Raw genomic sequence first — 12988 nt, 5'->3', positions numbered from 1 at the left:
GCGGGGCTCGCAGGTGAGCGCCGGGCGCGCAGGTGAGCGGCGGCGGGGGCGCGGGCGGGCGGACGGACGGAGCGCACGGACCGACCCGACCGACGGCTCGCAGCGGAGGAGCGACCGGCGCCCGCCCGCAGCCCGGCCCCGGTGAGTGGCGCGGCTCGGGCCGGCCCCGCTCCCGCCCCGCGCGGGGCTGCCGGTGCCTCTCGCTCCGCCGCAGGTGCTCGGGCAGGTGCGGCCGCCGCGAGCCCCGGGGCCGGCGGCTCCGCTCCGGGTGCGCGCCGGGAGCGGCGAGCCCGGGAGCCGCCGCCGCCGGCCCCGCCGTGCCCGGCCGCCCGCCGCGGCTCCGCGCTGGGGCCGCCGGACGTGGACACGTCGCCGGGCCGGGTGCCAGGCGCGGGGGGGGAGAGCGCGGGGGGGGGCGGCTCGGGCCGGGCACGCGTGGGTTGCGCGCACCGGGCGCTCGCTCCCTGCGCGCACCGGGCCCGGCTCCGGGGGAATTCCCCGCAGCGAGGAGTGCGGGAAGCCGGTGACAAGGGCAGGTCCCCGCCGCCTGCCAGGCCTCTGGCCGCGGCCCCGGTTTCCCGCACCGGAGCTCGGGGGGGGCACTCCGGGTGCTCGGCCCCCGCGTGCGGCCGTGCCACGGCCCTGCCCGGTCCCCCGGCTGCTGGGCCGCCCCCCCCCCCCGCTGCTGCCCGAGACCCTCAGCCACGTCCCAGGGTGTGTGGGCACGGGGGCTGCTTGGAGCCCCCGCTGCTCTCCCGTCACCCTGGGGGTCTGGGGCCAGCCGTGGCACGGCACGCGGTGTCCCCGTGTCCTGGCACACCGTGCCGTGCTGCAGGGCCTGCCGGGGACCTGCCCGGGCCTGGCGAGCTGGCAGCCACGGCACCCGCCTTCGTGATGGAGAAAGGGAGCTGCTGCCCCTGCCGGGGGCAAAACAGGGCCCTGGCCACGGTTCCCTTCGTCCCGCCACAGCCGTGGGTCTGCAGGGGGGTGCCCACCCCACCCGGCTGCCCCATGGCACCCGCCGAGCGTTGGGACTGGTGGACTCTGCCCCGCACGCACCCAGCCCTGCTGTAATTGTTCCCACCCGGGCTGGCTGCCCCCAGCCTGGTGTTTGTCCAGGGGCGGGGTGCGGTATTTACCCTCCCGCCGCGGCCGCCCCGGCCTGCGCCAGACGAGGGCTGCCGTCTTGGGCTGCGGCTGCCCTTGACCGGGGGCTGCTCACGCTGGGCAAGGGGACGCGGGACTGGGCTTGGCGAGGGCTGGTGGCCGGGCACCTGTGTTCCCTCACAGCGGCGAGGCCGGAGGTCCGGGTGCTCCCTTCCCCAGCTGCATCCTGTGCGTTGGGGTGAGTTTTGCCGTGCCTCAGTTTCCCCTGCTGGAGCTGGGCTGGCAGCTCTCCCCAGCACGGCTCCAGCTGCGTGTTTGGGGCAGGGGGCATAGGCTGGCGGGTACCGGCGGAGGTGTGCGGGCTGGCCTCAGGGTTTGAGGCTGTGGCAGTGATGCCAGGGCCGGGCACGGAGGGAGGGGTTGGGCTCAGGAACTTGAACTTGGAGCCTGGAGAAAAGGAAGCTGTGGGGCAGGGGAGGGGTGTGGGGCAGCAGGACTGGGTTGCCCGTGGTGGTCTGGGGGCTTGGCGCGGAGAGAAGGGGCTGCTCAGGCTGGGGTGCCTGTGCTGGGGAGGGGGGCGCACACAGCGGGTGAGGCTGGGGCGGGGGGGGCGGTGACGGGTGGGTGGGGGACATCGGTGGCTGCATCCTGGGGAGGCTCAGAGCCACCCGTGCAGGGACAACCCCCCACCAATCAGTGCCAAGCCCGAGGCTGTGGAAGCGCAGCTCTGCCAGCTGCTGCTGAGCACCCTCTGTGCACACGTGGCACGAGTGCGAAGGCCCCGAGCGTGCAGGGGGAGGGCAGTGGGCGCAGCTGGGGGTGCGGGGCAGCCCCTGCGCTCTGGCCCTGGAGGGGGTGGCTGCTGCCCCGTGCGTGGAGCAGGAACTTCTCCTTCGGGGCGGGCGGTGGATGATGAAACCACAGAGAAATCTCTCCTGGCAGCATGCTGGCTGCTCGCGGGAGCCCCCGGGAGTGCGCGCGCTCCCCCCGTGCTGCGGCCTTGCCATAGTAACCCCAGTGCGGGAGCCAGCGGGGTGCCGGGGGTGGGAGCCGGGCTCCCTTCTCCGCACCCGCCCGGCTCCCCGAGGCAGCGCTGGCGTCCCCCGACATGCCCCGGGAGCTGCGTGTCCACACCCCGGCGAGCCCCAGGGCGGCCGGAGGACCCGGCGAGGGGCTGGGCTGAGACCCGTCGAACTCGCTTCGTGCCAGGGAGGTGACGCTCGGGTGGCCGCGCGGGCGGTGGGGGAGGCGGCCGTGCCTGCTGCGGAGCTGTCCCCAGCTGCGGCCGGTGACCTTCAGCGCGCCCAGGGCCCCGCTGTGCTCCGTGCCCCGGGTGCGGCCGACCAGGCCACGTGCACGCCGGTGCCGTAGGGAGCCGTGGGCCTTGGCGCCCTGTGCCCCTGGGGAGCCGCTGGCGTGACTTGGCGGGGCTGTGGGTGGGCGGGGGGACCGAGCCGTGGTGAGGGAAAATGAAAGCAGGTGATGCGGAAGGAGAAGTAGGTCAGGCGAGCGCTGGCCTCTCCCGGCAGGCTCGGCTGCGCTGCGTGCTCCGCTCTGCCCTGGCTGTCCCCGCCGCGTCCCCAGGCCCCATGGGCAGCGGCTGGAGGCAGCGGTGAGTACGGGGTCCTGCCGCGGGGTGCTGGGTCCCTGGCGATGCAGGCGCTGGGTGCTGCCTACCCTGGGTGCCAATGGGCCGGGGAGCGCGGCGATGCCTTGGCCGCTCTGCTGCGGTGCTGTCCCCGGCTGTCCCCGTGCCGGGTTCCCCCCAGCAGCGCTGGGGGCTGTGGTGAGGATGGGCAGGAAGATGTTCTGCTGTGGGGGCTGAGATGGGGAGGGGAAGGGGATTCCCGTCCCTCTGGGGCTGCATGGGAGCGAGCTGGCTCAGTGGGGGCATCCCGGCCGGGTTGCTGCAGGGCTGGGGACAGCGTGGGGACAGTCCCACGTGCGGTGACCTGGCTCTGTGTCCTGCTGCCCCAGCTCCGCTCCATCGCAGGCACAGGTCAGGGTCTGTCGTGCTCCCTGAGGTGGGGGGGGCCTGGCTGGGGGTCTCGCTGTTGGTGCTGTGTGGGCTGTGCCAGGCTCAGCCTCGTTGGCAGCGCTAAGTGGGCTCGGGGGGGATTAGGGCCGCCCGCTCCCTCCCTTCCTCCCCTAGGATCATCCGTGGGCAGCGGGGAGCTGGAGGCAGGCAGCTGCCGTGGGGGCGGAAGCTGGGCTATTTCGGGGGGTTTAAGGGGGGGCTGCGGGCTGGCACTGTCCTTGCCGGGTGACCCCACGGGGACCAGCCCCGTCCCAGTGCCGGGATGGAGCACTGGAGCCCATCCTGCTCCGGTTCCATGGTGCTGGCATCGCTTGGTTCCCCGGGGTGCTGTGAGGACAGGGTCCCACGTGGGGGGAGGAGATGTCACCAGCCTGTGGCACCCCCCAGGGCCACGCGGTGCAGCAGGACCTGGGGGTCTGGCTGTCCTCCAAGGGGCTCCCGTGACTGTCTGCGTGCTGCGGGGCGAGCAGGAGCGGAGCCGCCTGGCCCTGCTCTCCCCAGCGCCGGCTGTCCCACGCTGTAAGGCTGGTGGAATCTGGTCCCACTGCCCCTGACTCTCAGTAGCCAGAATGTGGCTCCTGGAGGGTGCCTGGGGCTCGCTGCTGCCCGTGGGGGCCCCAGGCAGGGTGTGGGCAGCCGCCCCACGGAGTGGGCTGGGCTGTGGGACCCAGACCACAATGGGGCCCCTCTCGGCGCTGGCCTGGGTACCGAAGGCCCAATTTGGAGCCGTGTGAGCGCCTCTCACCCTGGACAAGCCCAAACCTCAGCCCCAACCCTTCCCTGCCCTGGCAGACGCCCGTGGGTGGGTTTCACTCTGCGCTGGGGCGATCCGATGCAGTGTTTGCTGTTGACCATTTCCTTCCTGTTCCCCCCTTCAAGCTCCGTTTCGGCAACCCCTTCCTTCCTTGCTTCCTTCCTTCTGCCTGCTGGTGCCTCCGCGTGGCCCCGCTCCTCGTGCCACCCCAGCAGGGTGCAGCTGGGGACAGCCGAAGCGTCCGGCCTCGCGTGGCCTCTCCCCTGCCCTTGGGACGTCCCAGGACAGCCGCGCTCGGAGCGGGGAGCTCCGGGGAGACCCACAGAGGCTGCACGCCCCCGGCCACCTCTGCCCCATCCGCTGCTGGACGCGCAGGTAGCAGTGGGGCTGTGTGTCCCAGCAGGTCAGGGCCCCACGTTTTGGGGTGTGGAGCGGGAGAGGTGGAGATGCCCATTGGGGTGCTGTGGCTGGATGTCCGTCCTGCCTCGGGGACAGGGGCTGGTGCTGTGCTGGAGCCAGGCCTGGCCCAGGATGTGCCCTGTCCCTATCCCGTGGGGAATGGGGGTTTGGGCATCTCCAGCCAGTGCCACCACTGGTGGCACCAGCCACGCTGAGGACGGATGAGGGTCAGTCCATCGTTCCAGAGGCCAGCACCCCGCTTCTTCAATAGCCCCTTTCCCACTGGGTGGACCGAGAGCTCTGCGGGTGGGCACCCCCCGTGCCCCCCAGCTGGGCAGAGCGGCCCCGTGGGGCTGGCGATGGCGCGGGGGAGGTTGCAACACCCCCAGGGTGGGGGGGGCCGTGGTGAGTCACCCCCAGCGGGGCCTGGCCACCAGCGGGAACCCTGAGTCAGGGCTGCGTGCCCATGCCGTGCCCCTCCCTGCCCGCCTCGCCCACCTTATCTCCCGCCCTTAGCACCTGGCACACCTGGGCCAGGGGGGGCTGGCGCCGTTCCCCTCCTTTATGGGGAGCAAAGGGCAGGCGGAGGGTTGGCAGGCAGGTGCCACGCTCCCTCCCTCCCGGGGCTGCTGGTGTGGGGCTGTGCCCACTGCCGTGTCCTGCCAGCCCCGAGCATCGTGGCGTGCTGGGGAGGGCTGCTGGCACCACGAGCAGCGGGGGCCTGCCCGATCCGTGGCACAGCTGCGCCCTGCCTGGCGCACGGTGCCCATGAAGGCGAGATGCTGGCGTGGCTGCTGCCCCTCTGCACGCCTGCTGCCCGCCCGTGTGGTCGGGCTCTTGCACAACACAGCTCGGCTCTTTCCGAGAACGTTGCTGGGGCCAGAGGCCCCCTCCCTGACGGCTGAGGCAGCCGCGCCGGCGCAGCGCTCTTCCCCTTTCTGCCAGGCCTCGTGCCATGGCCAGCGCGGCTCCCGGGTGCTGGCACGGTCGCCCGTGGCCTCAGCCAGGCTCGGGGGGGGGGAGCAGCCCCTGGCACGGCCCTGGCCGGGTGCTGAGCTGGTGTGGGCGGCCGGGGCGGATGCTGGGTGCTGGCGGTGGGGTGTGGGGAGCGCTCCTTGGGCTGCTAATTGCTGTTTAGCCATGGACGCAGAGGGTGTAATTATGGGGGCATTGCGAGAACCCTAAGCCTGCCCCAGGCAGCGGAGCAGGGGGCTGAGCAGGGGGTGTGGGGCCGGGCAGCGGGGAGCTGGGCCCCGTGGGTGCCCCTGCCTGGCTTGCGGAGGAGACCGAGTGACACCGGGTGCCCGGGGCCATCCGCAAGCCCCTTCCCCAGGTTGTGGCGTGTGCAGCCCTTTGTGCCAGGGTGCTGGTGGCCGGGCTCCCTGTGCCACCCGCCTTGGCCAGGCCACGGCACGGCGGGACCCGGGGCGGCGCGGCGGTGTCGGGGCTGCCTTTGGGGGCAGAGCGGGACGTGCATGTGCAGGGCTGGGGGGCGGCTCCGGGGCAGGCCATGGCACGCCGCACCGAGCCCAGCCCTGCGGTGGCAGCCCCGCTCCCGCCGAGCGCAGGCGCCCTCCTGGCTTGGCCAGGGCCGGCCGCGGCCAGCGGCGAGCACCCAGCGCCCTGCCCCGGGGCGGCAGGAGGGCGAGGGCCCGGCCGACGCCTCGGCACGGGGGGCCGGTGAGGTGGGGAGGGGATGCCCGCGGTGCGGGGCGCACGGTCCCAGCGTCGCTGGGAATTTCCTCCAGCGGGAGGGTGCCGGGGCTGCCCCCTGCCCGGTTCCGGGTTGGCGCCCCGGCCGCGGTGCCGGTTGCAGAAGGGTTAATGCTGTGTGTGTTCTGGGAAGCGGGGCTGGGAGGTGCGTGACCCGGGGTGTGGGCGTCAACTCCTTTTGAGGTGGGATCCGCGCTGAAGTGCAGCGGGGAGCGGGGCCAAGTTCACACAGCACCCTGCCTTCCCCTCCCTGCCGCTCGCGGGCCGTGGACCCAACGGCGGCGGAGCGCCGAGCCACGCGGGGACACGCGCCAGGTGAGCCGTGCGCCCACCCGCCGCCGGCCACGGCGGAGACGGTGCCGGGTGGCCCTTGGGGAGCCGGCAGGGCCCTGGCACAGCCGGGCATGGGGAGGGCACTGGGGCACCGGTTGGGAGGCTGCCGGGCTGGCCGGCGGGATGCTGGCGTCAACCGAGCCCTGCACCGCCCTCGCTGCCACTGGGATGGGGAGGGACGGGATGGGTGGCGAGGTGCGGGTCACCTCGGTGTCCCCACTTGGCAGAGTGGGACCCGCGCCCCATAGCAGCGGTGCCGGGCACGCCTCTGCCTGGCACGGGCAGTGGGGAAGGCTTTGGCAGCAGGACGGGGCCGTGCTGCCAGGCTGGGGCCCGCGGGCAGGGGGATGGAGCGGGCTCCCAGCTGCTGGTCCCCACTGCAGGTGCTGGGATCGGCGGTGGTGATGCCACCGGGCCGGCCGTGCCACCACGATGGGGCCGCCCATGCCTGGAGCCCGGTCCTGGGTGCGCACAGAGGCAGAGCTGGGCCACGATGCTCGGGCGCTCCGGTGCTGAAGGCTGGGCTCTGGGTGCACGGCTGTGGCCGCGGGGCACTCGCTACTTGCGGGGACCAGGAGCTCTCTGGGTGTCACTGCGGGCCGGGTGGAGCTGGGGGGGTGCGCAGGGAGCTGTGGGGCTGCTGGTGGGGCGGCTGCTGTGGGGCTCACCCCCCCTCAATACAGGGCGGGTGGGTTCTGTTTGTTCTCTTGTCTCTTCAAACCATTTCCTTTCTTGTGTGCTCGCTGTTTTCTTCTTTCAAAGAGCGGGACCGCTTCCCCAGCCCACGTCCGGGCTCCCCTTCGGCATCGGGACCCCCAGCTGCACCTCTGGTGCGTGCCCCTTTGGGGACCACCAGCTCGGCCAGACCCTGATCCATCCATTTCATTGCGGTTGGCAGCGGGGCTGTGCAGACCCCGTCCCGCAGCCATGCCACCCCCCATGCCCCACGGCGTGGGCGCCTCGGCCGCCGCTGCTCCCTGCAGGCTTTGGGCAGGGTGACGGGTGGGTGGGGGGACGCCCGGCCACCTGAGTCCCCTTCCCACCTCCCAAAGGGCGAGGGGCCCCTCTGGGGCGAGGGGCCGGGGCCCGATGCGCTGCCTGGTGCTGCGCTCACCTTCCTGGGTGACTCATTCTCCCCGGTGCGGCTGTGAAGTCCCTCGACAGCGTTTCAGCTCTTGTTAATGAGAGCAGCAGCACCCAGGAGCAGCCCGGAGCCGCGTACCCCGGGACCCCCCCAACCCCTCATCCTCCTGCCCACAGCAGGGAACAGGCAGAGGCCACGGGGTCCCCGCTCCCACCCAGGTCTGCTGGCCCCATGGCCGGGTGCTGGATGGGTTCTGCGGGGGGGGACGCAGCCGGTTCCTGCGCTGGGTGGGTGCTGGCTGCCAGGTGCCGCGGGGCCGGCAGCGGCTGGGATGTCAGGGTGACCCGGGAGCCATTGTTCCTGCTGCAGCATGCCCTGGGCATGGGAGCCGGCTCGGCGTGGGGAGCAACCCCCCCCCTTTTCCCCAGCGCTCTGCAGCTGCGGAGGGCAAAACGGGCCCGGCTGCGGGCATTGACGTAACCGAGAAAGTGCTGGCTCGGTGGGGGCACGGGCAATGCTGCCAGCCCCTTCCCCAGCTGGCTGCACCCCACCGCATCGTCCCCCAGCACCGGCCAGGGGACCCTGCCGTGCAGGGGGGGCTGGGGGCGGCTCTGGCTCCCTCACACCTTGCCCCCCCCCATTTCCTTATCGCCGCTGCGATCTCCTCAATGGCACCCGCTCAGCATGTGACTTCGCTCCAGTGGGGAGGATGCGCGGGGGGGGGGGGGGGGGTGTCGGGGAAGAAGCAGTAACGGGCGGTTTGGTGCGATGGAAAATCCCCCTCCTGCCACCTCTTCGCCCCCGCCCTGCCCCAGCGCGGGTCGCTCGTCCGCAGGCATCCGGCCCCAGCGGCTGCTCCCGGGGGTCCCGGCTCCTTCACCCCGGCCCTCAAATGGTGCCTCCGAGGAGCTCTGCAGCACCTGGGCTGCTCCCGCGGACAGGGCGCTTGAGCTCGGGTTCCTGCGCGCACCCCACGGCACGGCGAGGCTGCCAGAGGGATGCTGAACAGAGGCTGCGTGTGGGCCTCGGAGCCCCCCCCGGTGCAGCTGGGGCCTCGGGTGCTGCAAGGGGCCCGTGGTGAAGCAGCACCCCAAAGGGGAGCGTGCCAGCGGTGCCAGCCCCGGCCCTGCAAACAGGAAGAGCCGTACGAGCGCATCGTGCCCGGATGTCTCGAGGGGCTGGGGGTGCTGGAGGGCACGTGGGGACCTGGAGCAGCAGGTGCCTCCTGCTGCCGTCATGTTTGTTCAGAGGATGCAGCGAGCGATGGATGAAGGAGGGCACGAGCAGGCTGCCTCGCTCTGCCAGCGTTTCCTGCCCTGCTTTGCTCCTGTCCATCTGTCCTGCCATTGCATCCAGCAGCAGCGCATGCCACCCATCCCAGGACAGCCGGTGCTCAGCCTGCCTGCTCCAGCCCCGGGGTGCTGCAGGCAGCACTCGATGGGCACAGTGTCCCTGTCACCCCCCCCCAAGGGCCACCCGAGCCCCGGCACAGGGCGCTCACCTCCCATAATCCTCCCCCCGCTGCTAATCCTGCCTAATCTCATCGGGGGCTGTCACTGCCTGTTGGCTCCCAGCGCCCTGATGGCTTAATCGCCCCTAATCCGCTCGCCCCCACCTCAGCGGGCAGCGGGGACCTGGGGAACAGCGCAGGGCGCGCGGCGGTGGGCACCGCAGGGTGGGTACGGGGAGGAGGGGGGGGCACAGGATTTCGGTGGCGCCGGCGTCCCGGGCGGTCGGCACTGCCCGGCTCCCAGTTTCAGGGGCGGCTGCCGCCTGCCCTGCCGGTCGGGCCTGCTCGGCAGTGGCTGGGGCGGCTCCGCAGCCGGTTGCTCCGGGGCCGTTCCCAGCCGCCTGCCGAGGCAGCCCCAGCTGGCGGGCGCCCAAGCGCAGGGAGCGGCCGGCGTGGGGATGGGCCCCTGTGCCGGGGGCCCGCCGGCCGCGCCGCCCCTCGGCGGGCAAGAGGGGGCACGTCCCCCGCGCCCGCCGACGGCACCGCGCGGCTTGGCACGGCCGTCCCGGCGCGGCGGGGTTCGGTTCGGAGTGGCTTGGCCTGGCACGGTGGGGACGGGCACAGCTTGGCGCTGTCCGGCGGTGCCATGTGCAGCCAGGGCTGTGCTTAGCGTGGCGTGGCACAGCACTGCTGGGTGTGCAGGCATGGCCATGCCATGTTCTTGGCATTGCCTTTGCCAAGGGTTGTGGCCACCAGGCAGACCCCTCGCCCCGGTGCCACCGAGCATCCAGAGGGCTGGGACAGCCTTGCTGGTGGCTGAGCACTGGGGCCGTGTCCTGGCTGCAGCTCCGGAGCTCCTGCAGCCACCGTCCCATGCCCAGGACTGGGGATAGCAACAGGGCTCCCTCATCCCATGTGTCCATCGCCCTCTGAGCACCAGCACCAGTAGCTGGCCGTGGCCACGAGTGCTGCTGTGTGCTGGGTGCCTGCACGTCCCCTCCTTGCTGCTCCGTGGGGACCCGGCGCTGGCGGTGCCCCTGTGCCGGGCACAGCCTGCCCCGCGGTGCCGCTGGCCCGGGAAGGCCTCGGTGCTGGGTTTATGGCTGCGTTGACGTAAAGCCCTGCCAGTTGCAGCGTGGGAAAGGCCCTGCTCACGCAGGCAGGGCTTGGCTGGGCGAGGAGCGGCCCCGGGCTGGGGCAAAGGGGGAGGGAGGGGGCTGGGCCCCCACTGGGAGCGGGGGCAGGAACCGGCGCTTGTGCTGATCCTAATCTGCCGTGGCAGGAAGCGTGGCCCGTGTTCCCAGCCCGGCTGGGCTCTGCGGGGCGGCCCCCGGCCCTCGGGGCCCTCTTCCCGGCACTCGCCCGCCCACCCGCGCCCGCCGCTGGCGAGGCCCACGTTCCCAGGACGGGGTGCCGGGAGCCGGCGGCTGCGCCCGGCCGGGCTGGGGGCCGCAGGGGGTGGGCTGGCGCAGGAAGTGCCGCGCCTCGGCACCGTTCAAAGGCACCGCGCCGAGATTTCCCCCTTTGCTGTGGTCGCGCGGGGGGCGGCGCGGGTGGCTGGGTGCTGGCGGCAGAGGAAGCGCAGGGGGCTGCGGCGGGGGGCCCGCCGCCCACCAACCTCACAGCGGGGGGTGAGGGCAGCCCCCACGGCACGGCTGCCTCGACATGGCGGGGAAGGTTCGGCGTCCAACCCAAACCCAAGGCCTCGGCGGTGCCGAGCCGTGCGCCCCTCCAGCCCCAAGCACCCCGCTGCTGGGGGCACCCTGCCCCTGGTGCATTCCTCAACAGCAGGGAGTTTCCTTGCCCCCCCGGCTCTGCAGCAGAGCTGACACTTCAGCCACAAAGTTTCCTCCGAGCGCCATCTTCCCCCCGCCTCCCGTCAGCCCTCTGCGCCGTCAGCACCCCATGGCTCTGAGCACCCAAGGGCGCTGCCCGGTGCTGAGCCCCCTTGGCTTCTGCTTCCCGCAGGTGAGGACGATGGCGAGCCCGGAGGACGACCTCATTGGCATCCCCTTCCCCGAGCACAGCAGCGAGCTGCTGAGCAGCCTGAACGAGCAGCGGCAGCTCGGGGTGCTCTGCGACGTCACCATCAAGACGCAGGGGCTGGAGTACCGCACACACCGGGCCGTGCTGGCCGCCTGCAGCCGCTACTTCAAGAAGCTGTTTGCAGGGCAGGGGCCGGGGCAGGAGGTCTGCGAGCTGGACTTTGTAGGGCCGGAGGCGCTGGGCGCGCTGCTGGAATTTGCCTACACGGCCACGCTCACCATCAGCAGCGCCAACATGGGCGAGGTGCTGCAGGCCGCCCAGCTGCTGGAAATACCGTGCGTGATCGCTGCCTGCGTGGAAATCCTACAGGGCAGCGGGCTGGAGGCGCCCGGCCCCGATGATGGCGACTGCGAGCGGGCTCGCCGCTACCTGGAGGCCTTCGCCACCCTCCCTGAGGATGAGGTGCCCACCCTGCCACCCGCCCGCCCCGTTGCCCGCCGCAGCAAGAAGACCCGCAAGTTCCTGCAAGCCCGTGGCTCCCGGCTCAACAACCACACTGAGGAGCTGCCCGCCGAGGCCGAGGGGTACGACAGCCCCCTGCCACCTCCCCAGCCGCCCTCGCCCCCGCTGCCCCCTCTGCCTGAGGGCCTGGTCCAGACCTACGAGAGCTACGAGATGCCCGAGGAAGAGGAGCTGCCCCCGCACCCCTTCCCCTTCCCGTACCAGCCGCCCCTGTCCCCCGAGGAGGGCGGCTCCGACGAGGACGCCATTGACCCCGACCTCATGGCGTACCTGAGCTCGCTGCACCACGAGTCGCTGGCGTCCGGGCTGGATACGCCCGACAAGCTGGTGCGCAAGCGCCGCTCGCAGATGCCCCAGGAGTGCCCCGTCTGCCACAAGGTCATCCACGGCGCGGGCAAGCTGCCCCGCCACATGCGCACGCACACGGGCGAGAAGCCCTTCGCCTGCCAGGTCTGCGGGGTCCGCTTCACACGGTGAGTGCTGCCGGCCTGACCCTCTCCCTGCCCTGCCTCGGGGGTCCCTGGGGTACCCTGTGACACGTCCTTTTCCAGCCCCTGTGGCTCCTGGTGTCCCTGTGGCATCCCTAGGACATGTTTCCCCTGGGATGCACACCTGCCTGGGGGGGCTTTGGTCTCTGTGCACCCCAGCCAGGCAGCAGGGATGTGGTCTCCTGTCCTGCCCTGCCAGAGCACCCCGACCCCACGTGTCCCATGGACTCCGCTGGGATGCTTGTGCTGCCCCCAAGCCCATCCTTGCTCTGGGGATGCCTGTGCCACCCCCTGGCACATCATTGTCCCATGGGTGCCCCTGCTGTCCCCACAGCACATCCCTGTGCCAGGGGTGTCTGTGCTGTCCCCGCAGCACATCCCTGCCCTGGCTGTGCGCTGCCATCCCGGCAGCCGCTGCCCGGGGGTGCCTGCCACCCTGCTGACCTCTCCCCCTCCCCAGGAACGACAAGCTGAAGATCCACATGCGCAAGCACACGGGCGAGCGGCCCTACTCCTGCCAGCACTGCAGCGCCCGCTTCCTGCACAGCTACGACCTGAAGAACCACATGCACCTGCACACGGGCGCCCGGCCCTACGAGTGCAACGTCTGCCACAAGGCCTTCGCCAAGGACGACCACCTCCAGCGGCACCTCAAGGGCCAGAACTGCCTGGAGGTGCGGACGCGCCGCCGCCGCCGCGACGAGCCCCCGCCGCCGCCTGCCGGGCCTCCGGGGCTCGACCTCTCCAACGGGCGCCTGGACGGGCTGCGCCTCTCCCTCGCCCATTACTGGGGGCCGGCGAGGCCCGACGAGGAGGAGGAAGAGCCCGAGCCCGAGCCCGAGCCCGAGCCGGAGCCCGACGAGGGGCCGCAGCCGGACGGCGCCGTGCCCGTGGAGTCGGCGTAGGAGCCGCCGCGGCCGCCCCGACGGAGCGCGCCGGGGGGCGGCGGGCCGAGCCGAGCCGAGCCGTGCCGAGCCGGACCGGGCCGGGCCGGGCCGTAGCGAGCCGAGCTGAGCCGGGCCGGGCCGTACCGGGCCGGGCCGTGCCCGCCGGGCTGGGGGGGAGGCGCGGCGCCGGCCCGCCTGGGTCCCCCGGGCAGCCCCGGGCGCGCTGC

General features: G+C 72.6%; 1 protein-coding gene across 1 annotated transcript; it reads left to right on the top strand.

Moving 5' to 3' along the window:
* Nucleotides 1–72: 72 nt before the first annotated feature.
* Nucleotides 73–12780, top strand: ZBTB7B (zinc finger and BTB domain containing 7B). Its single transcript, XM_084303202.1, has 3 exons — nt 73–141; nt 10847–11859; nt 12335–12780. Exons 2-3 carry the CDS (start codon nt 10856–10858, stop codon nt 12777–12779), a joined length of 1449 nt encoding a protein of 482 aa, XP_084159328.1. The 5' UTR covers nt 73–141; nt 10847–10855; the 3' UTR covers nt 12780.
* Nucleotides 12781–12988: the final 208 nt, after the last annotated feature.

The sequence above is a fragment of the Netta rufina genome (genome assembly GCF_964035555.1).
Source record: "Netta rufina genome assembly, chromosome: 29".
NCBI lineage: Eukaryota > Metazoa > Chordata > Aves > Anseriformes > Anatidae > Netta > Netta rufina.
Note: the sequence above shows the minus strand (reverse complement) of the source record. Positions and strands in the feature narration are given on the sequence as shown.

Coding starts and splice junctions, on each gene's coding strand:
- ZBTB7B (XM_084303202.1), top strand. CDS start 10,856: ATGGCGAGCCCGGAGGACGACCTCATTGGCATCCCCTTCCCCGAGCAC. Junction 11,860..12,334: donor TGCGGGGTCCGCTTCACACG/GTGAGTGCTGCC, acceptor CCCCCTCCCCAG/GAACGACAAGCTGAAGATCC.